The following is a 24,795-nucleotide window of genomic DNA, read 5'->3' on the forward strand; positions in this document are numbered from 1 at the left end:
GAAGAAGTGGCTTGCTTTCTTAAAGCCCCAGAAGAAAACTGACTGCATGTTGTCAGTATAACTAAGTTTATGGCCTATTTTTGAGTTAAATTAGGATTTTTATCTTTCGAGTTCAAATCTTCACTACCTGCAATGATTAATGAGAGGGTGTTGCTTGGGTCAAATGATGGATTATGATACAGTTATTCTATAATCTTGTTATAAAATCACAGTTACATTTTTAATTGTCACTTAAAATAGGCATTGTCTTCTGCTTTGAAGTGGCAGTTTATGTAAAGACAAACATTATCTTGTAGTAAAAGAAGATAATGAACAAAGAGGGAACACATTGTTTTGTAGTGAAAGTAGATCATGGACAAAGGGAAGGAACCCCGTTGCACTGCTGAGTTTCGAAGTTCAGAGGCAAAGAAGAAGGGGACGGACGTGAGTACCAGCCACGCAGATAGTACATTACATGCATGGAGCACATAGCAAGCAAATGTGCCAGGCTGTTGCAGGGTTGGGAAAAAATGCACAGCTCGCATGAGATTTGAGTAAAAATACGGTTGTGATACAGTTAAGATGGCAAAAAGCTGTGCAGTTTTTGCCTAAACTAGAAGAACCTGTTTTCAGAAAGTGGTTGCCTAATAAAGAGTCTGTGTGGTGTAGGTGTTGCAGCTTCAGTGGAAACAGAGGTGTGCTCCTCAGGGCCCAGGGCGATGGCGCTGAGCATGGCCTAGAGAGCAGCCTTTGTGTTCCCAATCTTCAAAATAGTCGGCTTCTTTCACTTTCTTAATTTTCTTCCCCTTTTCGGGGGCAGATGTTATTTTGCTACATTTGCTATTTTAACCTGTCAGTTAAAAAATAATTACTATGTCAGTATGGCTGGCGGCTCATATAGGAAAAATATGCTGTCTCTTAATCAAAGGTGATTACAGTTTTTTCCTGTCTATAAATGTGCTTGTTGTGTAACGAGAATGCATTAGTCTCAGCCTGATGTATGAAATGAAAGGCAGCAAGAAGCAGCACCATTGTTATCACTCCAGGCGTGTCTAATGAATCGTGTTTCCATGTTCTCTTGGTCACGCAGTAGAGTGCCCTCAGCCAGGGCTAAGCCTCCTGTAAAATGCTCTTTAAGATTATTGTAGCAAGAACAGAAATGCTGGCCTAGTGGGGGTGGGGAGAGAATGCCAGCAAGACAGCTGCATCTCAAACAGTTACAGCTGCAAGGATTACTCACTCTAATAGCAGTGACAGACAACTGTTTGAGCTTTAGTGTAAAAGGCAATTTGGGGACTTGCCCTATCATAATTTTAGTTGCAAGCTGGAGAGAGAGAGAGAGAGAGAAATATGTGTGTGTGTGTGTGTATGTGTTACAAATCAGGTTGTGCCTGTGGAGTACAAATAAATATTTTTAATGTCTACTGTTCAAATTATACAAATGTTGAAATCAATAGTAATGTTATATTCTCTTGAGGAAGCTCACTCTCCTAGAGGAATTTTATAAATTTTTTATTTCTCAGCATTGACAAATTTAAATGTAAATACTGCAACTGAACCCCGTCACTTGCTGTTCCTTCTCATAATTGTATTTTATTTTGTGGTGATTCCTATTGTAAGAATACTGACCTTTTTGGATGAATTTGTGATCATGTAGTCCATCCACCTGTGGGTGACTATTTAATAGATAATCACTGTATTTTAAATACTTACTCACATACGACATATACATGTTCACTGAAGAAAATATATACACGGCCAAAGAAATAGAAAATAATCACTTTGCTTGTGTTTTATATTATAAAAATGCATACTGATACTAGTTTCAAGGGGTGAAAAGTACTAATTATTTTCAAATCCTCTGAAGGAGTAGCAAATGAGGTCACGCTTCGTTCTCAGGTATCATTAGCAGCCTTCGTGCACAATTTCTGTTTTCTGTCACAGTTGTATCTTGAAAGTCTTGTGCGGTTCATCTAGAAATTTACTTTAATGATCTCCCTATTTTAAGTTTACTGGCTTTGCATGGTGTCCGGTGATTCTGTGAAATGCTAGCTTGGGCCATACCCGAACTGCTCCACTGCTGTCGAGAAACTGTCCTTAAGATTCTGGTTCTCCTGCAACTGGCCTAGAACCTACGCTGTTAAAGCATTCCCTAGGAAGACATGCTGTTAAAATGTTGAATTGTAACTGTGCTTTTTTGGTCTTCAGATTATTATCAATATTGTAATCATTTAAACGTTCAAACAGTTAAAAATAAATGGAACATTTTGATATATAATTTCTGTCCCCAATTCTTACTTGATTGATGAATTGACACTGGGAAAGTTAAAATCCATTTTCAACATAGATTTGTTAAGTGACACCAACTATTCTACACCCACAAGCAATTCAAGAAGATTGGAGCTCTAAGTGGGTTGAATTTGCTATAAGTAATAAGTCCATTTAGTTATTAATGACTTCAAATATAGATTTTACAAGGCAGTCAATGGCAGCATAACTGTGATTAATCAATGGTGTTGTGTAATTGGATTTTTATGGGTATAATGCAATCTTTCAGAATTAATGTGGCATTATGCTACTTTGTTACTCAATTCTGTGTAAATCAATTTTTTAAAAAGCAGATACTTCAGAATGCTGTATACATTTGCTATCCTTTGTAAAATTAAATTAAATTGATCAGTGATTTCTTCTTATAGCATCTGCTTGGTGTGATCTCTGAATTCGATTTTAGTAATTAAAAGGATTTTTTTAAGCTACAAAGAGTTTGATATGATAAAAGATAGAGATGGAAAACACAGAGAGTAGCAAATTATAAATCCTGGTATGATATGATAGAGCTTGAAAACAAAGAGAGTGAGTGAGTGGGAAATTATAAGCCCTGGTTTCAGAGGTGTGCTCTCTTTTGTCACTGCAATAACTGGGAAATAATCTTGCTTCATATGCCTTGCTTTAATCTATTTGTATTCTTGGAGTTTGGAGCAGAATTTGATTTCAGTAATTTTCATGGCTGACTAAGGAGTGCTTCCCTGAGAGCGCCCCTCCCCCTCCAGTCTTTGCATGGCCTATGTGGTTACTGAACTCAATGTTCTGGATAATAGGTTTCATTAGTTTTGATGCCTGAGGTAAAAAAGCAGTAGGTGGGAGTAAGAAGTGTTTTTGATGTCTAGACGTTCATTTCAGCTGTTGCTGCAATATGATACATTAAAAGGAAATATGTATCATAGCTCAGAGGAAATGTGTATTCTTTGAAAGTAATTCTACTTTTAAACTGTGTAAGGCAGAGTGACCTGAATTCTAAAAGCATGAGCTGGAATTTCTTCAAGGTTTCACAATCTTTATGCTCCTCCCTTCCCTATCCCATTTTCCCTCCCCTTTTCTTTCCCCTTCAAGTAAAGTATGTCCGTTTCATTTGTCGACTTGGAAGAGGTATCTTTCCAGGTTCTCTGCTGGGAAACACAAAATCATTGAAGTATATGCTGCTTTGATATTTTGCCATATTGACTTTTCCCCTGAACCTTTTATATGGCTTTTCGTTCAAAGAAGCTTATTAATTCTGCAAGGATTCATGTTTTGCAAAGTTGAAAGAAGTTGTTTTATAATTTGTGAGGATTTTGAAAAATTATTCAGGCGCTAAGCAATAATTATTGCTATTTAAATTTTCCTTTTTAAAACATTGCTTTTATGCTTAAATTTTTTATATGAAGCGATTTTACTGGTTAAATATTTGATAATATGAGGATTACTGTATTAAAAAAGATTGAATAACAGCAATTTTTAAAAGCAAATTCTGATGATAGCTTTTCTAATTTAAGTGAGATAGCTTTAATGCCCAAACAGTTTTTCTTTGTAGTCAGGAAGCTTTAATGCTTTAGATCCCGTGGTGTTTTGTTTTTTTCTGAGATCAAATATCCCATTGAATATAGGTAGGTGTCCAAGTATAGGAGATAGAGATTCTTGATACTTGTATGAGGGGCTTCAAATATTCAGAAAAAGGGGAATGAAATGATAATGGGCTTTCTCCAAGAACTTTTGGATGCTGACCCATATCATAAAGGACAGGGTAAAGCGGTCCCAGTGCGGTTTCCAAGACCTTAGAAAGCCCAGTCTTTCTTCTTCAGCTCTTGCATTTAGCAGCCCAATGCAAAGCCACTTATGCCACCAGCCTTTTCCTTTTTCCTGTCCTTTAAAGGACGGAGACAGTGTGTGACCTGGGGAGAGTGCGGGCTTCGTAGAGTGAGCCCAGCACCTTCAGGTTGTCTGATAAACTTACTGGCAATTGCCTTTATTTTTAGTCTACCTTCAGAGAGGGAAAGAAGTGGTAACAACTATCTCAACTCATTTACGGGAACTTAAATTAGACAAAAGAAATAACAGGAATCTCAATATCCAGCAAATTGAAATCTTTAAATTGTACCTTGATGTGGACATGGAAGAATGTGATAAGGAGTTGAAAAAGCAAAAATGTGGCATTATATGACTTTACCGTGGAGCTGCACAAGCACATTGCAAAAGCAATGTCAGTTTTTGCTTACCTTTAAAAGAGGTATTTAGGGGGAAAAAAAGGTATTTAGAGAGCACTCATATTAAGTGTAAACTTAGATGTAAGGGGACATTTACCTGCAGTGTGGAATGTAGCCTTTCTAGCCAGTGCTAGCAATATGCATGAGTCCGGACTTACAGGGCAGAGCCGTGTAGGATGTTGGGCACATCCTCGGCCGGAGAGCCCCAAAATCTTGAGTTTGAATTGTACCTTAGCAACTGTAACCCAATTAACTTGGATATAAGGAGACATTTGCTTGAAAGTGAAATCCAGTGGAATTTTGAAAGGTATAAGCACCAGGCCAACTTAACACATTTATTAAATATCTGAAATATTCTAGTTCCTGCAGCTAAAACTGCTTCCTCTTGAGTTAAATTAATGGGAGAATTAATTTATTTACCACGTATGAAAATTAGATCTAAAATACACTTAGTCCCATTGTGCTACTGGGTATTAATACCTAAGACTCTGGTGCCAGATTCTTGGACTCATATAACCCATAGTAAGTTTTGTAGTACTTTAAAGTCCATGTTTTCTCATTTATAAAATGGAAATCTTAGTAAAGTACCTATATCAGTTTTAGTTGAAAACTAACAAAATTAGTTGACTGAAAAATATTGAGTGTTTGTGCTCGCTACAGCAGCACGTATACTAAAATTGGAACGATACAGAGCAGATTAGCATGCCCCCTGCGCAAGGATGACACGCAAATTCGTGAAGCGTTCCATATTTTTAAAAATGAAAAAAAAAATTGAGTGTTCACAGTATTAATTCCTGCTTTCAGGATCAACCTGCTGTGCAGTTGATTCCAATTCCCCGCGACTCTTCTATAGGACAGAGTAGAACTGCTCCATTTGGGTTTTTGAGGTAGTAATCTTTATGGAAACAGACTGGTCCATAAATGTTTTGGAACATCACATAAATGTTCCAAAAGGTCAACATTTCAAACCCACCAGCCTGCCCTGTGGAAGTGAGGAGACTGTCTGCTCCCATTAAGCCAGCAGTTCTCAAGCTGTGGGTTTCGACCCCTTTGGGGGTGGAACGACCCTTTGACAGGGATCCCCCGATTCATAACAGTAGCAAAATGACAGTGACGAAGTATCAACAAAAATAATTTTGTGGTTGGGGGCGGTCACCACAACACAATGAACTGTAGGAAAGGGTTGCAGTATTAGGAAGGTTGAGAACCACTACATTAAGATTTACTGCCAGAAACCCTATAATAGAATCTCTATGAATAGGAATTGACTTGATGGTACTACGCTATGCTGTTATGTTAGTCTCTTTCTGACTCAAGTCAAAACCCACATGACAAAGTAGAACTGCCCCATACGGCTTTCTGGGCTGTAATCTTCAGGGAAACATAGGTGTTAATCTTACCAGAGCCCCTGGTTGGGAACAACTCAGCAACCTTTCCCTTAGTAGCTCATTATTTATTAATCATTGCGCCACCAGGGCTCCTTATATTTATTGTTTTTGAATAGTAGCCCTACAGAACTGCATATAAATTAAAACATAGTAAGTTAGGAGTTCATAACACTTTCCCAACTTTATAGCCAAAATTAGTAATTTGGTTAATTTTTGATCACAAGCCTCGACTTATGTTATGAAATTGAAGTGTGCCAAGCCCAAACACAGTCCCCTTTTATCATTCCAATAACTTATTAAGTCTTAGATTTTTGTCTGTTGATTTACATGATGATTTGTAGTTTACTATTTTTAACACTGTAGTTTTAGTACATGTTTCTTAAACATGAAAAGCTCAGTGTAGAATGATGTGTTTTACTTCATGCTTTTCCTTTCTTCCCAATTTTTTGTTACATTGGTACCTAAACTTATATTACTCTATGGTACAAAATATACTTGTCAAGTATAAGGGGAGATATGAAAATCATTGTATTAAAAAGCAGTATTGGTGGCATTATTTTCAAAATAAGTATCAGTATTTAAAAAATAAAAATATTTCCCTAAAATATTATTCTTTACATTTTTATTCTCATAGTGTTAAATAAGAAGTAAATAAATTAACTAATAATATATTGCACTGTTGGAGAGTACTACTTGATCTGTGCTGATCTTGTTGCCTAAAGTTTTTTGCTTTTAATAATTTATTCGTGAAGGTTAATAAAACATGTACCATCTCCTTTGGATTAAAAACAAGCAAACAAATTGTGTTCACACCTGCACTGTTTACTGTTGGACTCCTTTGGGTTAACGCACAGTTCTTCTTTGGTGTCCTATGTGAGTGAAACATGTTAGGGAAGAACAAATTATCACTTGATGTTTTTTTAATTGAAATATTAGGTTCTTCTCTCCTCCACCCCCATCCAGGGAAAGCTCTATCAAGGAGGTAAACATTTGCAAACAGAGATTCAAAACACATTCAGAAGATTATTGAAACCTTTTGGATGTTTTCTTTTCAATAGAGATCATATAGATATCAGGGCCATCTGTTTATTTTGTTTTCTTTTCTCTAGTGGTAATATAAAAATACTTATGACAAAGGTTACTTTGGGAAAATTAAGTAAATCAGGTTTGGCCACGTGGGAAAATATTCTGACCCATTCAAGCAAAGAAATACTTATTCAGCTTTGTCATTGAAAAACTATCCCCCCTCCGAAAGAGCAACACAAAAGACAACACAAACCTATACATCAATAAGTCATGGATGTAAATGTACTTTAAAGGCTTTCTAAACTTCTCTATTTGGAATATGGAGATGCATCTTAGAATGGCTATTAAGGTTGTAAAAGCAATCGAAAAAAGGGTTTTGTGGATTTAATCTATGTTTTAATTTACTGTCAAAATTTTCTTAGGTGGGTGCTCCTTAAGATAACAAGAAAAAATTTCTATGTCAATGTCTTGTTTACAATTTTTAGGTATCTTAAGCTAATATAACTCACAAGGAAATGATGATTTCTAGGGTGATGCATATGAAAAAGAAAGACTGTTAGGACAGCATGGGACGCAGTTTATTGCATTCTGTTGGTGTTAGTTACTTGTGACCAGATCATAACATTTCCATGACAAATATGTTATTTTCCAAATGTCAAACATTACTGAAATTTTGAGTTCAGGAATTGAATTTGCTGTTATATCATGACCTAATTTTCTGACATTTTCCCTCACACTATGCGCTTAAGAACATAAAAAGCATTTCCAGATATGGCCTTCAAAAATTTGAAAGAAATTTATATAACTGACATTTGTGGAAGTTATTCCTTTTGGTTTTTTAACTTGGTGTTCTGTACATATTTTCTGACTTTAGGCATCTGTTTAATGGCGATTTTTAATTCCATTATGAAATTGTTATATTAGCAAAAAAAAAAAAGAAATTGTTATATTAGCTTAACTTTGCTTACGTATTTTTTGTTGCTCATTTTTAAAATCAAGTTTTTGTCATTAAACAACAGCAGTAATAGTGGGCAATAAAAACCCATAAAACCTTCCTTAGTGGTTTCCCTGGTAGGAGATTTATATGTGACATATTTCCTATTTCTAAAATTCTTGGACACAGTAAGCAGCTGAAATAATGGCTCTTGCCATTTTCATACGTTCTTTACCATTCACTAGGGAAAAATGGTTCTGAAGTTAAAAAGTTTTAAAAATGATTTTATTTATACATCGTTATTTTGTCATATCTATTACCAAGGGCACATGAGGGAGCGGGGAAAGGGGAGGGAGGGGGAAAAAAAAAGAGGACCTGATGCAAGGGGCTTACGTGGAGAGCAAATGCCTTGAGAATGATTGGGGCAGGGAATGTATGGATGTGCTTTATACAATTGATGTATGTATATGTATGGATGGTGATAAGAGTTGTATGAGTCCCTAATAAAATGTAAAAAAAGAAAAGAGGAGAAAAAAATGATTAGGGCAAAGACTGTACAGATGTGCTTTATACAATTGATGTATGTATATGTATGAACTGTGATAAGAATTGTATGAGCCCCAATAAATTGTTTTAAAAAATGATTTTATTGGAGACTGTTACAGCTCTTAAAGCAATCCATACATTAGTTGGATCAAGCATAGTTGTAGATAATTACCATCATTCCTTCCAGAACATTTTCTTTCTGTTTGAGCCCTTGGTATCAGCTCCTCTTTTTACCCTTTCCCATCCTCCCACCCTAGTGTGACCCCTGGATAACGTATAAATTATTATTTTCAGTTAAAATTTTTTATTTGGAAATCCTGCTTATGGTTCTTTCTCTTTTGTTTGTTTGTTTGTTTCAGTTGTAGAAGAAGGACTCTGGGAAAATGGCCTTTCCTATGAATGTAGGACGCTGCTCTTCAAAGCAATCCACAACCTGTTAGAAAGGTAAGAGAAGGAACAGCACCGCAGTAGTCCAGAGACACACCCAGTGTGCTACTGGGCACTGTTTTCTTGGAACACGGTTTACTCTTGTTATATAAGGAAAGAAAGAAAGTGTTTTTTTGTTTGTTTTTGGTATTGATATAATTTCAACTTGGAGAAAAGTTTCTGCAATCGCACAGAGAAACCCCATCTGCCGTTTTCCCTGGACTCACAAGGGGTGTTACCCCAGGGCTTTATCACTTGTGGCTTCTCTCCGTCTCCCTTGTGCTTCTGCGCTTCTGTGTGCTTAAAAACTTGAGAATGATTTGCAGACTTGTGTGCCTTTGTACCCTAAGTTTTTAGTGCGCATTTCCTTTTGCCTCACTGTATAGTGTCTTACAAAGCCACTGTGCAGTGATGAAGGATATGAAATGTATCACTGATAAAAGGCCATTATCTAGTCCATGGTTAACATTGGGTATTGTCCGTTGTACTAATTATGTCTTTTACAACTAATGCCTTTGCCATCTCATTCGTGATCATCCTTGATGTTTACTTTCCAGGTCTTCAAATCTATACCAGTTTCCTAGCCTTTCTTGACCTTGACATTTTGATGCATTCAGGCCCTCTGTTTTACATGATACCTCACAATGTTTATCAGAATCCCTATTATAAGATTCAGGCAATGCTTTCTAGTAGGAATACTATGGAAGTGACGTGTGCCTTCTTCAGGGGGCTCTTAGCAGGAAGTACATGATGTCAGCATCACATATTTAATGAGGACCATTGCTCACTTGGCTGAGGTGGTAGGCTGCTTGGTTTCACCAGTATATATTAAGTAGCTTATTACCTATAATCTTTGTCAATTCTCAAAGTCACTAAGTAAATTTGAGGCAGATACACCGAGACTATATAATTATCCAATTTCTCATTTAATTCTAACTCATTTTCACCTCCATTTGTGATTCTTACCTAAGTCGTTTGTGACTGTTATGGTTATTATGTTAATTTTCTAATATTGCCACTCCTCCTTTTTTTAATTAGTTGTCATTATATAATATAAAAAAAACATGCGGTCGCAGGACCCCTCCTCTGACACCGCGGGGGCCCCCCGCCCCACCCCTCCAACCCCATGCACAGACTCTTCATGTGTTTATAAGTATGTTCTTCAGTTTGGATCCATAGTTTCTGTTATAGTGACTGTATTATAAGTCAATAGTATCATTTATTTTGATGCTTAAATATTTAGAGATTTGGCTCATAAAGGGAAAATCCCTTTGCTGATGGTTCCTTTGGAAGAATCCCCATCGATGTTTGAGCCCCTCTTTCTGGCATTCTGTTCTAGGATCTGGGTGTGCTTTGAGGGAGAAAGTAGATGCCAAAGACCAGGACGAGCGACACAGTTCTATAGGAAACACATTTCTGCATGTCTCTCCTGGAGTCTTCTACTTCTGTGTACTTATATAATACTTTAAGTAGTCTGGACAATATTAATATAATTCTGCAAAACAAGACACAAATCCTTCAGGAAAATGTGGACAATTTATTGTTTCCATACTCTATGCCAGAATAAAATAAGTTTCTTATATCTGCATAGTATGAATGGAGATTTCCCCCCCGAAAATTGGTAATGATTTTTTTCTTATCAATGTTACAGTAACTGTTTTCTATGTGTGACTTACCTTGCTCATGAGGCACAGGAAATTTTAAAATAGTTTCTAGTTCCCTTTATTTGTTGTGAACAGAAACTAGATTGTCCAATGGCTACCATTTTGCTCTTATAAGCTTAGACATTGGCTGTGGGTTTATGTCCCCACTTTTTTTTTTAAAAGATAGTTTGCTGTGGTATTCCAAGCAGCTTTCTTGTATGCCTTTCCATGTCCAGTCCAATAAGATCAGCTCACTTTTCCATTGTGGATCATTAGAGTTTCATGTATGCATGCTGGAATTGAGGTAATTGAAACTAATTTTCAGGGAATGTATGACTTACAGGGTGTGTTTTGTGCTTCTTGAAACTTATTTAAAGTTGGTATAATAATAAAGCTTAAAAACTTTTATCAAATGCCTTTTCCTCCCTCCCCTGTACCCTTCTTTGTGCTCTTCTCCCGTCCTTGTATATGCTTAATTATAAGGGAGTTCTATGAACTACCTTGAAAAGTACTCCCTTAAAGCAGGGGTCCTAGAAAGCTATCTTTCCAAAGGCTCAGATATCAGGTGTATATAAAATGTTGAATCTCTACAGTGTCTTATCAAAAATACTATATCTGTAAAAAATTTAAGGTAAGCTTTACATACAAGATATTTTTCATTTTGCTTTGCTATTGATTTGTGATGAGCTCGTGTTGTTATATCAGTGATGTGTGATGCTGTTTTAAAATACAAGGTAGACTTCAAATTTATTCATCATCTTTCATTTGCTCCTTCCTACAAAGCTCCATTTTTATACACTTATTTTGTATGTGTCATCTGCTTTTAAAAAATAGCAAACATAAAATAGCTCACTAATACTTAAGAGCATTTTTTCCCATAAAGGTAACGAGGCAGAAGCTAACATATTTGGCTTTGGATTATATATCCTGCCAGAGCACATATTTCTACAAGTTCATCACTGCCGACTTCAGAGACAGGTGATCTTTTGTTTGTATCTTAGTTCAGCCATTTACCTATGTGACTTGGGTCAGTGACTTGACCTCACTGAGCCTGTTTCTTCACCTATAAATTGTGAGGTGCTGTTTTGCGTAGCAAAGTATCTTTTTCATTGTAAGACCTCAATAAATGGTTAGTCGCTGTTCATATTAGCTAATCTAAGTATTGATGGTGCTATTTTCAGAGTTGGACACAGCATTAAAGGACTCAGACTACCTACCTCTGTAAAGGCAGGAATCCTATTCAATACTATCCTTTTAATGTGGCCACCCACCCTCTGCTTTAATACTTCTGGGTAGTGGCACAAAGGAGTTCTTTTCATCTTCAGAGAGAGAGTGCTATTGTTAGATCTTACATAAAGCAGATATCTGTCACCTCTGTAACTTTTATATATTTTTAAATTCAATTTCTTAGGCTCATATGTAATTTATCTAATTCTATTCCATGCCTGGCTGCTTTTGTGTTTTTTCTTGGTTTTCTTTTTGGTGTTGTTCTGATGTAACATAATTGTTAAGAAAATGAACAATTATAACGATGAATGTCCTGTAGTATTTTGTTCCCCTCTTAAGGTTCTCAGATTTGTAGAAGTGTGTTCATGAAAGACCTGGGTACCTGTGAGTAGGACACCTTCCTCTTCCTAACCCAGACTCACTGCTGTTGAGTCAATGCCAACTCATAGCGACCATAAAGGACAGGGTAGGACTGTCCCTATGGGTTTCTAAGACTGTAATTCTGTATGTCAGTAGAAAGCCCCATCTTTCTTCCTTAGCTGGTGGCTTCGAACTGTGGACTTTGCAGTTTGTAGCCCAATGTGTAACCTCTATGCCACAGACAGCCTTACAAAGCATGCTTTTTTGTTTTTAATTTTTGTATGATGCTATTTTTATAAAATTTGAGAGAATGGATTTATTTTTCTTCATAAGTTCTTGCTTCTTATTTTCTAAAATTCCAGGTAAAAAGTTAATTGAGCTATATACTTGTGATTTTTATACCATTTTATATGCTTACTACATGTATACTGTACTTTAATTAAGAGGTGGTATAGATGATTACAGACCACTGACATTAAAATTTGATGGAAGTAGCTTATCATATTAAACCAAACAACCAATCCCACTGTCTGAGAGCTGATTCTGATTCATAAAGACCATATAGGGCAGGCTGGAACTGCTTGCTCTCTAGGGTTTCTGAAGCTTCGAGTCTTTACTGAAGTAGATTGCCTCACCCACAACCACCAGCTTCTTAGGTAGCACCCAGTTATTTAATGCATGAGCCACCAGGCTTGAAGGCTATATCAAGTAACCTAAAAATAGAAGGAGTCATAAGAAATAATTAAGCATTTTGAGGATATCCTTAACAACATTGACATCTATGGCTTTCGTGTTATTGTATCTCCACTACTTGACATAATTATTTTTAATGAATACTTACTTATACAGTAATACTCATTTGATTTCAATAATTTCTGTGCCCAGCTAGTCATGCTACCTTCTTGCTGGCTCTCCCTGTCTTTTAGCCATTCCTGCAGTCACACATTCTCTTTCTTCTGATGGTCATGGAGTACTCCAGTGGTCTTTCATCAGTTAGATGAGACTCCATTCTGCGATTCTGCTGCAGAAACAGATCACACTGACTTCTAACTACCATTGAGATTTGTTTCTTGCTCTTGTTGCCTGCGGTATTGCTCTATTTCTTCTTCCCTCTAGAATCCATACCATGTAGGAACTCCTGCTTGAGGTTGGCTGGGGCCCTGGCAAAGCACACAATGACTCATAAAAGCGTTTACGCAGAAATGACATATGCCAGTTCCGCATAAATTGGCCAGATCATTGACTGCCAAGCTTTAAGTCAAGTGGATGAGAAAATATCTTTCTTCAGTGAGAAGTACCAGTCACATGGCCATGCCTGATATTGGTGGGATAGGAAGGGACAGGATATAATTCAAAACAAAAAGTGTTTAAACATTTGTCTATGATGAGTGAATGGATGACTTTAGAAAATCTATTTCAGTAAGACATTTGGCTTAGTCTCTGTATGGTGTTTAAAGAAATACCAATGTCCCATCAAAACAGTAAGTTCTGAGGGAATCTCTTGGGCTAGTTTCATTCAACTCAAGGCAGAGAAGTCAGTTCAGAAATTTATGGTGACTTTTGTGGGACTTAAAGGTATAATCTTGATAGATTTCTTGAAGGATAAGCATAGGGCGATTACAGAGGCTTATTAGGAAGAAGTTTTAAGAAAATAGAAAGCTACACTGATGAGAAAAAGGCCAGGTGAGTTCTTTCCCCCATTTACCATATCCTGATCTTACCCCTTTGGCTTCTTTTGTCCCCCAAATTGAAAGACCATTTTTAAATGGAAGTATCTCCCAGTGACTTTTAGAATGACCTAGCTATCTGGACCCTTAAAGATTCCATGGAAACAGTTACTGCTGCAAGTTGGATGACTAGAAGGATTGTTGCTATTAAAAAAAAAAATCCCCTGACCTACAGGGTCTATGAGTTGGAATGTACTCAATGGCACATAACAGCACCAACAGCAGACCTCTTACTTGAAATCTCACACCACTCTAATAACAACCCGCTGGTCATTCACCCGCCATGTTCCCCAAACACAGCGGTGTCTCTGACACACCCAGAGAAAAGTAGCTGTGCCTTCTTCTAAAGACTTTGAACTCTATTGGCTCCCTCGGGTATTTATTCATAGGTGAAGAATTTCATTTGGGTCTGAATTTCAGTATCGGAACGTACTCAATTCTCTTTGGCCTTTATGTTTTCTCATTTGTAGCCATGCTTATTTTTCCTCTCTTCCTATCTTTCTCATGGTCAAGTATCCCCTTTTGGGCAGATACCCAGAATGATAGAATAACATTAATTTGATTTTTAGTTATTTATGAACTATGCTAATATAACATGAACAACGCTGAAAAATTTGTCCTTGTTTTGTGTATATAACACAAGCTTGCTAAGGATAAAACATTGTTTAATAAGGTCTTTGGAGACAGGTTTAATTTACTTAAAATAATGAGTTGTTTTAGGAATTCTAATACCAAATATTCTTTTTATTTATTAGAATAAGTTATATAGGACTTAGCATTTGAAACATGCTATTAGTTCAAGTTATTGTATATACTTTAAAGGAGCTATGTCTCTCTCTGTTTCTCCCTCCCTCTCTCCCTCTAACCCACCTCTTGTTTTTCTTCCTCAGTTTCTTTCCAAATAATTCACCAGTTCAGATGGTTTCTCATCAGTGTTTCAATTTAGTGAGATAATGTTGTATATTTATAGTGAACTTGTCACAGGTGACACTCCATCTTTTCAATTTAGGCTGTCTCGTATTCCTCATGAATGGAAGAGTGCTTTCACTGAACAGACCAATGGGAACAACATCCTGAAGTGCTTGCTAATATTAAGCGGTGTAGTGGCTGTTGCTTTTAGGTTATTATGACTGATGCCCTTACTGCTGCCGAGTAGACTCTGGCTCAGAAGGGCTGCTCTTAGGTTTACTGAAGCAGATAGCCTCCGTTTTCTTTTGCAGAGTGGCTGGTGGGTTCAAATGCTGCTTAATCCAGTGCCCCACCAGTGCATCTGTAATTGGTGTGAGTTTTCAGAGCACACCATGCCTCTTTCACTGAATCTATGAAAGCAAAGTAAAATACTGGGCTAAAAAGCTTTAGAAAGGCCAGGAAATGTGTGGGTTCACATCACCCACATTTTTTGTTATTGCCTACCGATTTGCATCATATGTGGGACCACCTATGAGAATCTTGAGCTTTGTAGAAATACGTAAAGTCTCTGGCACGATTCTGTCAACTTGACATTATGTGTAGCAGCATGTTTTATTTCAGTTTCTATTTTCTTAAGTTTTTACATCAGGTGATTTTGATGGAATGCTGCCCTCCCCCCACTGAAATTATTGCTTTGCATACAATGGAAGATTACATACCTTTTTGGAAGCAGTTATGCTCTATCGTTTCCATGTTTACTTAGGGAGACTTTAATCTGTGGGTATTTGACATTTGTAAAATATAATGGCTCTTCTAAGTAGTCCACTGCTGCTGCTTCCCTAATGGGTTGTCAGCAGATTCACCCCACGGTAGTTTATTACACAGCTCTCAGATTGCCTTTGGCCCAGAGCTGCTTGGCTTGCCAAGAGTTGGTGTTTAGAGGTAAGATATTCTTATTTGAAGAAGTACAGTGACAATCAGCGAAGAAGAAAGTGGGAACTATAATCATACCAGTACTACTGTACTTGTAAATTCCTAGCCCTCAGCAGGCACTGGTATTGTGATCTTCAAAGGGATAATGAACAGTCTTCTTGAGTGTGGTGGAGCGCCGATTTCAAAGTAATGAATATATTCACTAGAGCATGGTGGTGGGTTCTGCCCTAGTTGAAGAAATGGATATCTATAGCAATGCTATGTTGAGAGTCGTTGGGTAGAATGTGATAAGGGTAGCAAGAAATGAGGAATTGATAAATTCCCATTTTATTGAATTTGTGTACAGTGTGTAATTCTGTAAAGCATGCCAGAGGAGGAGTCCTTTAGACCTAAGGGTCCAGGCTGGAAAGGGAGAGAAAGAGAGGCCAAAACCAGGACTTCCTTCCACTGAGAATTTATTTGCCTTTTCACGCCTGACATAAGGATTCAGGACCTACATTTTAACAAGATCGAGCTCATGGTAAGGGTCTATAGAGAAAAACATTTGTCTGAAGACTAATCAGTTGTGTCCTTTTTTTTTTTTTAGTTGTGTCTTAAAATAGGGAAAGGATTATGACTTTATGACTTCTAAATTTTTCTTTAAAAATATAGTTGGAAAATGGGGTTAACCCTAAAGGTTTAAAAGTAGTGATTTGGGATTTTCTTTCTTTCTTTCTTTTTTTTTTTTTTTTCTCTGCTTGTTTTGGATGGGGCCAGCCTGTAAGGTTGGAGAAGGCATAGGGTTTGTTGGCAAGAGGAGACAGCATCCACCAGGGCCCAAAGTAATGACGTTAGAAGGGATCAATTGAAAAGGTTTTCTCTTCTCAACACCTAGAAGAGTTTGTTTATTTATCCTAGTTGGAAATTAGGAATGTTGTAGTTTCTCTGAAGCCAAGGGTCTTAAAACTGACTTCTTAGTGTGTGCGGTTGATTAAAATCAATTGGAATGTTGAGGTTAAGGCTCTGATTCTGGGAAGAAGTCTTTTGGATAGCTGAGCAACTCTGTCATTGGTGACGGTACTGAGGTACAGCTTGGTTGATGGTGTGGCACAGAAACATTGTGCTTTATAATAACTTGTGCCCACACCATGTCAGGTTCAGGAGTCAGCCAGTGGTTGCCTCCCTGCTCTCCCTCCCCACCGTTGGAGAAGCGACTTGCTGGGAGACAACTTCTATAATGCGACATCAGGCCTACTGTGGCTTTGGGATTGGAATTACAGCATGCCAATTTGTGACTCGGGTTGCATTTGTAGTTAATTATTTAGAGCATATGGCATGACACTGAAGCACATATACACATTCTGATTTCATTTTGAAGCAGCTGTTTCTTAAAACAGTTAATGTCAAGAGGGGGAGGGCTTGGAAATTATTTGTAAAAAAGAAACCAATTTATGACCACCACCCTACCCCGCCCCCATCAAATTACCCAGCACTATTGCTTATAAAGACATTTTGTGAACTTAAAGTACTGTAGCAATGTTGCAATGTAATATTTTCGAGCTTTTACGGGTTATCATTTAATAATGAAGCAGGCTTGAAAGTCCTATGACAGTGACTGGTGCGGGCTGGCTGGTAATCCATTCCTAATTCTATTTATGATGGTGAGGTGAAACATTTTGGCAGATAGAATGTGTCTGCTAGGTTTATTTTCCAGGTTAAATATATAATCTGCTCCTCAGAAATAGTAATACAAAACAAAACTGGTAGTATGTAAGAAATGGAAAGTTTGTTTCTTGTATACTTCTCTGTATGTGTGAATTTTCTCTCCTGAAAAGATTCGCTAATTACCGGATGTTCTTTAAATATAGTGAAAGTATTGGACAGCAGTGATAGTCTTCCTAAGTCTTTTTAACATCTATGTGATTTTCCACCTGTTGAGCATTGACTGTACACTTAGTCTAGAGTGAGAGGTGGTGGGCTATAGAAAGGTGAGATGTGTAGAGTTTTACTTCAAACAATGAGTGGCTCATTGGTGAAAAGCCAAATAACAGTACAAGGTGGCCCATGATTAGTGCCTACAAACAAGAACAGTGGCACGGTAGGAGGAGAGCACCCACAGTGCATAGGGTGTATTTTTAGGTCTTTATTGGGCACATGCTAGTGTAGAATGGAGCATCAAGCAGATTATCTAGTAGACACGTAATATGTGTTGAATAGTCTGTGAATAAGAAAGATACTGCCTTTGCTCCTCGAAGGAACTTCGAGTTTCATGGGAGCTTCAAACTGGTTTATTCTAGTTTGACCTGCCGAGAATTTGCTTTTCCACCTGAGATATACCTAATTATAGACGTACATTAAACAAGATCCTCCTGTGGTTCCTATAGATCCCAAGGTGATCTTGTTAAAATCTAGAGTCTGAGTCAGTATATCAATAGCTTGGGGTAGAAATGCAAATTCTCAGCTGGGGGTTGTATTGGAATGCAACTGGACTCCAAACCTAGTCATTCCAACACAACTCCCAGCTGAGCGTTTGAGGCTCAGCTTCATGGAGAAGTGAGCCATAGAAATGCCTCATTACAACTCAGCAGTTAGAGTGCTGATGTGTAATTGTCAGACTACTGTGCAGACTTGACCTAGGCTAGGAAAGATGAATGGAATTTAAATTACAGGAGGAAGGATGAGAGGAACAAAAAAGGGATTCCAGGCCAACACAGGGTCAATAGCAATTAGTGAGTGGTAGTATTCAGGAGAGAGATTCCAAACTCAGTCTCCTGCAGAGAGGTGTTTAGTCCCATGGAATTATGTGCAGTGTTTCTGCTTTTGCTATGCAATTCACTGCTATTGAGTCATTTCTGACTGGGGATGACCCTATAGGGCAGGGTAAAACTGCCCTTGTGGGTTGCCGAGACTAACTCTATGTGGGTAGAAACCCCTGCCTTTTTTCCTGTGGAGCACTGGCGATTTTGAACTGCTAGCCTTGTGATTGATTGCAGCCCAGCGTGCAAACACGACGGCTGCCACTAGGGTCAATAATTGCTTTCATTTCTGTAGTTTTGTTTTCACTATAGATTCATGACTGAAAAAGATTGAGAACCAAGGACTTAGTGCCTCTGTAGAGTGTGCTCTTGAGTCAGCATATCCCCACATGCCAGACAGATAACGGAGCAAAGACACACTTCCTCTTTCATGGCCTTCGTAATTTACAGGCTAAAACCTGGGCAGTGATACACTTTGCACTCTAACCCAGGTGGACCCGCAGAAGTTCCCGTGTGCGCACAAATGTTTGCTCACAGCCCCCACCCATCTTCCTGTCTTTGTTCTCCCTCCTCTCTCCACTCTTTTCTTCCTGTATCTTTCTTGAAAAGTGAATGCGGGTTTTTTTTTTGTTTGTTTTGTTTTTTTATCAAAAGTAGCTGCGACTCTGGAAGTTGAGTCTAAATATTGATAGTTGCTGAGTTACTTTGACCTCTTTTATTGAGTAGCAAGGTGACCTTCCCTGCTATCTGTCACCTCTACAACCAGCTCAGTACTCAATTCTCCTGGGTGGGGGCCAAGACAGAAAAAAAGGAGCCCCCTTACCCAGCATCACCAATCAGCAACAACCTTTTCTGAGGTGTTGTAGTGACATTGCTAACTTGGCCGCTTCCCGACTATCTATGCCAACCAGCTGGTCTGATGCAGAGATGAAGTCTGTGGCAAACCCAGCACTTAACCAAAGGAGTGAAAACACAGCTTTATCCAATATAATTTTGTGTTCTCAGGTTTTCATTCCACTGGACAGGAAAGAGGTGAGCACATAGGAAGTGATAAGCAGTTGAAAATCACCTAAGTCAATTATGACTTGCATTTGTAACCAGATGGTTCAGATGGAAGGATCAGTAGTTTCCATGGCAGTTTTGCATATTAGCAATAATAACTGTTTGTTGACATTGCTATGATCTATAGGGGAACTTCAGGAGATATATTAGCACACAGAGTTGGAATCTCAAATAGCCTTTTCAGTAGCTTTTTGCCTTTGCCCTTGAGTGCTCTTGGCTGTGTATTGTCCACCTCACCCCCCTTTTTCTTGGAACAAAATCATCAAAATAGAATTTATGACTTTTACTTTCACACAAGGGCAGAGCTTTTGAAATAAACTTCACACATTGTCCTCTCTAGTTCTGGATATTTTGTTTTCTTTCAGATTACCCTGTCTAAAGCTTTTTTTTAAATCCCAGGCCCAGTAGTAAATTTCATGTTGTTTCTCTCTTAAGGAATAAACCATCTCCTTGTACTGTGACCTTCAAAGCATATATGAACGAATGAAAAAAATATATGTATTCTACAATGGTAAATACTAAATAAAGTGCCACTAGGTGACAGTGCTTAGTGTTTGATGCCATCCTGTGCCTGATGCTTCCACTCCCTGATATTATTTGAAGTCTTACTGATTTTAAAATACATCTGCAATTTATTAACAACTTTTGGAGTATAAAATACTATCACAGTAAATAGAACTATCAATTGCAAGATGCACCTGGATTTCAGATGGAAAAAATTGGGGAAATAACACGAGGGGAAATATAATAGCTCGAGGGTAGTGACAGCATGATGTAAGTGGAAAACCCTAGCTCTGTGACTAGATGTCTGCAGGCTTAATTCTCAGTTCTAAGGGCTCACTAATTCCTTGACCTTGACAGGTGACTTTCTCATTGTGCCTTAGCTGCTTTACCCCCCAGAGTTAACAGTGTAACAACTATTGAATCCCATTATTAAAGAATTAAATGAGAGACTGTGCTTTGTAATCAAGCATGTGGTATGGGGGTTATAGTGGTCTCCACAGTGTGTCTTGTCATTGTTATTAATTGTGGTATTGGAGGAAGGAATCTTTGATATCAAACACTAGAGTTCTAATGGAAATTCCTAGCATTTGATATGATGTATTCTAGTTTTAGAAATAGATAATTCTCTTAGCTAGTGAATGTACCTTTCAAGTATTGTTTTTTACTTTTAAGTACTCAGTGGATATAAGGAGCTTTGGTGGTATAGTGGCCTATTTGTTGGGTTATTAAACTGTTAGGTCAGAAATTAGAACTCACCCCCTATTCTGAGGGAAAGATGAAGCTGCCTGCTCTCATACAGATTTATAGCCTTTAGAACCTGGGGGTGGGGTGGGAGAAACAGCTCTAGCCTGCCTTTTAAGGTCTCTGTGAGTCAAAAATTATCTCAGTGGCAGTGGGTTTGGTAGGTATTGTGCGTGTATATTGTAAACTTAATGGAGACAAATGTGTCCATGTGATGAGTTTAGGAAAACAGACTTTGGGTTCCTTTAGAATAGATTTTTTAAAAAACCTCAATGAATAAGGAAGATTGCCTTAGAAACTCATTTTCAAAGCAAAACCAGTTGAAGCAGTGACTTTGATTGAGCCATGCGAACTCTTCATTGGCACTGCCTAAAGGGAGTTACACGGTGGTGAGAAGAAACCGGTACCATTTTCTAACCCATCTAGCCTGTAATGAGTTGAGTAAGTGCTTGAATTGTTTACTGTTTTTCTGGTGGTATGGAAATTATAGACATAAAGGCCAAGTACAGAATTGCCTGAATATTGAATAAAGAATGGCTGTATAACTCTTTTTCTGGAGGACCTTATATTAAAGAATGACATCCAGATTTCTTTTATTTATTTCTGACAGGTTTCTTTTATTTTCTTCCTGACAGCTTTTTTTTTAAAAAAAAAGGGGGTGGGGAATTTCATTGAATGATATTAGTAAATATTTTATATCATCAATTCCGTAGTGTACACTCTTTTTCCCCTCACATTTTTATATCTTTGAAATCGGTGTGCTCCTTATAATTGATGATGTCTCACAATTGGCCCAGCTGGCGGTTACAATACAGTTGTCATTTGCCTGCACATGAGTGAACTTGGTCAGAGCTGTTCACATTGTTGTCGGTTCAATTGAATTATGGGCAGAATGACATTATATGAGTTGGGCTCAGTCATGAATTTGGGCTCAGAACATCTTCAGAAAGATGACTCGTGATTTGACATGAAAGACCGTGTACACAAAAGGCCTGGAGACAGAAGCTGGGTTGTTGTACTTGAGGTGGGAGCAGAGCAGTGATGCCTCATTTAGACGTCTGCAGTGCCCTGTGTTCTCGCAAAGCAACAGCGAGTGCTTTAATTACTACACCCTACATCAAGAGGGAGCTGATGAACCTATTCTTAAATTTTTATTCCTGCAAACATGCCAAGGGCTCACCCGTCACATGCCGCACCAGAAATAAAAAGGAAAAGGGGCAGCATCAGAACTTGCAGAATGGGCACGTCAGCTTGGAGGGTAGCCTAGAGCCACTCCGGAAAAGCTGCTGTCCGCTTACGCTCCCTTGCCCAGGAATCCACATTTCTACAGAAGTCCTGTGTGATTGGCAAACATATATAGGGCGAAGATCTGTTAGGAGCAAGTCAACCAGTTTTGCCTTGAGAATTCTTCTAGTCCATGGAAAGTGAAAAGTTTCATGAAGACATCATGACCACTTAATGTTTTATTCTTACTGCATACGTTGTTGAGGCAGCAGCTTGCTGTGTTATTTTGTTGTTGAAATGCTAGAATTAATTATTGATGAATTGTTGCAGGTGCCTAATGGACAAGAACTTCGTCAGGATTGGGAAATGGTTTGTCCGGCCCTATGAGAAGGAGGAAAAGCCTGTCAACAAAAGGTGAGTTGAGCTAGCTCTCGGCTTCTGTTCGATTATGCGGAGGGTGCTTGTCGTTAGTACTGAGTAACGGGGAGTTCGGATTCGGTAAAAGAGATTTGGGCTAGAACGATGATTGTCAGTATGTGTAAACCACCTTTTACGGTCCATTTGGAATGAGTATGTGATTTTTAATTTACTCCATCATTCTTCATTAAAGTTTTGAGTGGCATAACTTGAACAAGTCAGATGAATTGAATGAGGACAGTTTTTATAGAATTGATTGATGCCTCTTAGAGCAATGTAAGATACTTAGAAAAACCAGAACTGTACATTGCTTTTCCAAATGCGTCCGAACTTTATTCATCGTTAATGATGTGAATGACTTGCTAAAGATAGTGCTCAGTACTGACCAAGCAAGGATTGTATTTCAAAGAAACCCAGAAACCTCTGTGCCCTCAAAAACAGAACAAAACAACAAACTTTAAGATGAAATACCTACCTCTACGCATGAACAATATGTAGACTTCATTGTAACCATAAGCAGATGGTGATTAGTTCTGTTGGTTTGACCTAACTGATGATTGTCTTCTATGGATTTGTAGTTTTGAATTCTAATATTTTCTTTAAAGATTTTGGATTTTCTGTGGTTAAAGTTTTGACTTTTATGTCTGTGACTCTCAATGGTTAAGTATGTAGTCACTTTTGCCGAGCTAACTTAACTATTCTTGATACGGTATATCTCTCTTGGTGTACGTTCTCAAATCTGGTCACTGATGAATTGACTAAAATAGTCACAAAACTATGTCAGCATCAGTTATTCATGTCATAATTTAGCTGACATTTGAAGGGATGGAAGACATGTAGGAATACAAAAGGATTACATCAGTATTAGGTAGTATTTTAATTGTATTTCAAACGATTATGTTAAAAGAGTGAAGGGTAGTTAACTATTTCATATAAGCCTTGTATCTTTTCCCATCTCTTTTAAAACCCCAAAGTCTTTACAACTTTCACAAAGCTAAATTTAAATATTGCATCTATATTGCCATACTTTAGTTTGTGGCGATTGTTTATCTTTGAACAGTGCATTTGAATCATTTTATTGCTTTTTGATTCCATATTCATGACTGAATATGGAATTTTGTGTCCTCGTAGTGCTGAGATGTTACAGATTCCAAAAAAGTATGCCGAGAAAATGTGAATACTTAGCATATAATATGCTAATGATTTTTTTAAAAACCGGAAATGAAGTTAAGATTTCAGTAGACGAGAAGACTTTGTCCATTTTTACCGTGAGCAGAACATAGAGGCTTTTGCTGGACACTCAAATAGGATCTCTGTGACCAAGGCCACTGAGTGGACAGAGTAGTGCTGTCAAGGAGGGACGTGGACTTAGGAGACTTGGCCTTGTTCCCATTCTTTTCCTCCCAGCTTATAAGGTATTTGTGTTTGGATAAGTTGTTTAGCTTTTTGAGCTTAGTTTTTCTTGTTTCATTTTGCTGCTAGTGAATTGATAATTGGTAGTTACTGTCTTAGAAGGTTTTTGTGGAGATTAGACACTTTATACTGCCATTTGTAATATTGTTGTGGAATGAATTAAATGAAGTTTCCTTAATTTTAATAACTTTAAATATAGTTTACTTGAAAATTACTCCCTAAGGTTCATAAGTTGTATAAGCCTTTTGAATGCAAAAATGATCGGATATGTAAATTTCCGCCGAAGTCACTATAAAAAGTGAAAAAAATTATTCCCCAAAGAAAACACTTAAAAAGAATAATATTCTAAGTATAAAAATATAATACTAACATGCCAAGATACTTTTGCTTAATAGATTTAAAATGTAATTCAACACACTACATTTCTTTTAAATTACTAAAATAATTCTAATAATGGTGACAAAAAGACATTGATGAATGAGTTTCATATGTTGAATTAGTAACATATGGTTTCATGTACTAAAGTCTATCTGCTTATTAATAGCAAAACAGACTCCTTTGCTCGTAGATCTAAAAGTTCTAATGTTTGCTATAAGATAATGTTGACAGTAAATTTCCAAAGAAGTCTATACACACACAGGGACCCAAATGCCCAAAAAGTTCAGAAAAAGGCATTAAAAACAATGAAATTTTACACAAAACTTTTTGGACCCTCACGTACATATCTCTGTGTGTTCGTTCATGAGGATCATGAGGAATGCAGTCAGTATAATATTTATGTATTTTTTTTAACCTTTTTCGACATATCTTTTTCCACTCAGATCCCTAGGGAAATAGTAAGAAAGAAACATTTGGGTTTTCCTTAAAGAGTAGAGACAACTAAAAGCAAACGTACAAAATTCCTGGTTTCTAAATTTGAACTTGTAAAAGCCTTAGCTTTGAAACAAGGGAATGAAAAATACAAGGGGGCTTTATGATAAAATTCAAGGGAAAATTGAATTAAAATATAGTGGGGTTTCTCAGTGAAAACTTTGAAGCCCTCATAAATATTTTGAAAATTGTTTAGAAATTATTTCTGTTG

General features: G+C 37.5%; 1 protein-coding gene and 1 non-coding gene across 3 annotated transcripts in view; both read left to right on the top strand.

The window, feature by feature from the left end:
* The window catches only part of MED13L (mediator complex subunit 13L), a 257,652-nt gene that overhangs the window by 119,834 nt on the left and 113,023 nt on the right, over nt 1-24,795 (top strand). For both annotated transcript variants that reach the window (XM_075534610.1, XM_075534609.1), the window contains exons 3-4: nt 8,753-8,837; nt 22,215-22,298. In XM_075534610.1, the coding sequence (XP_075390725.1) occupies nt 8,753-8,837; nt 22,215-22,298 (169 nt within the window). The remainder of the gene's footprint in view (nt 1-8,752; nt 8,838-22,214; nt 22,299-24,795) is intronic.
* LOC142429989 (U6 spliceosomal RNA) lies at nt 5,147-5,253 on the top strand. The gene has a single exon (XR_012780483.1). It is a non-coding gene; the product is annotated as a U6 spliceosomal RNA (small nuclear RNA).

The sequence above is a fragment of the Tenrec ecaudatus genome, chromosome 16 (genome assembly GCF_050624435.1).
Source record: "Tenrec ecaudatus isolate mTenEca1 chromosome 16, mTenEca1.hap1, whole genome shotgun sequence".
In the NCBI taxonomy this organism is placed as follows: Eukaryota; Metazoa; Chordata; class Mammalia; order Afrosoricida; family Tenrecidae; genus Tenrec; species Tenrec ecaudatus.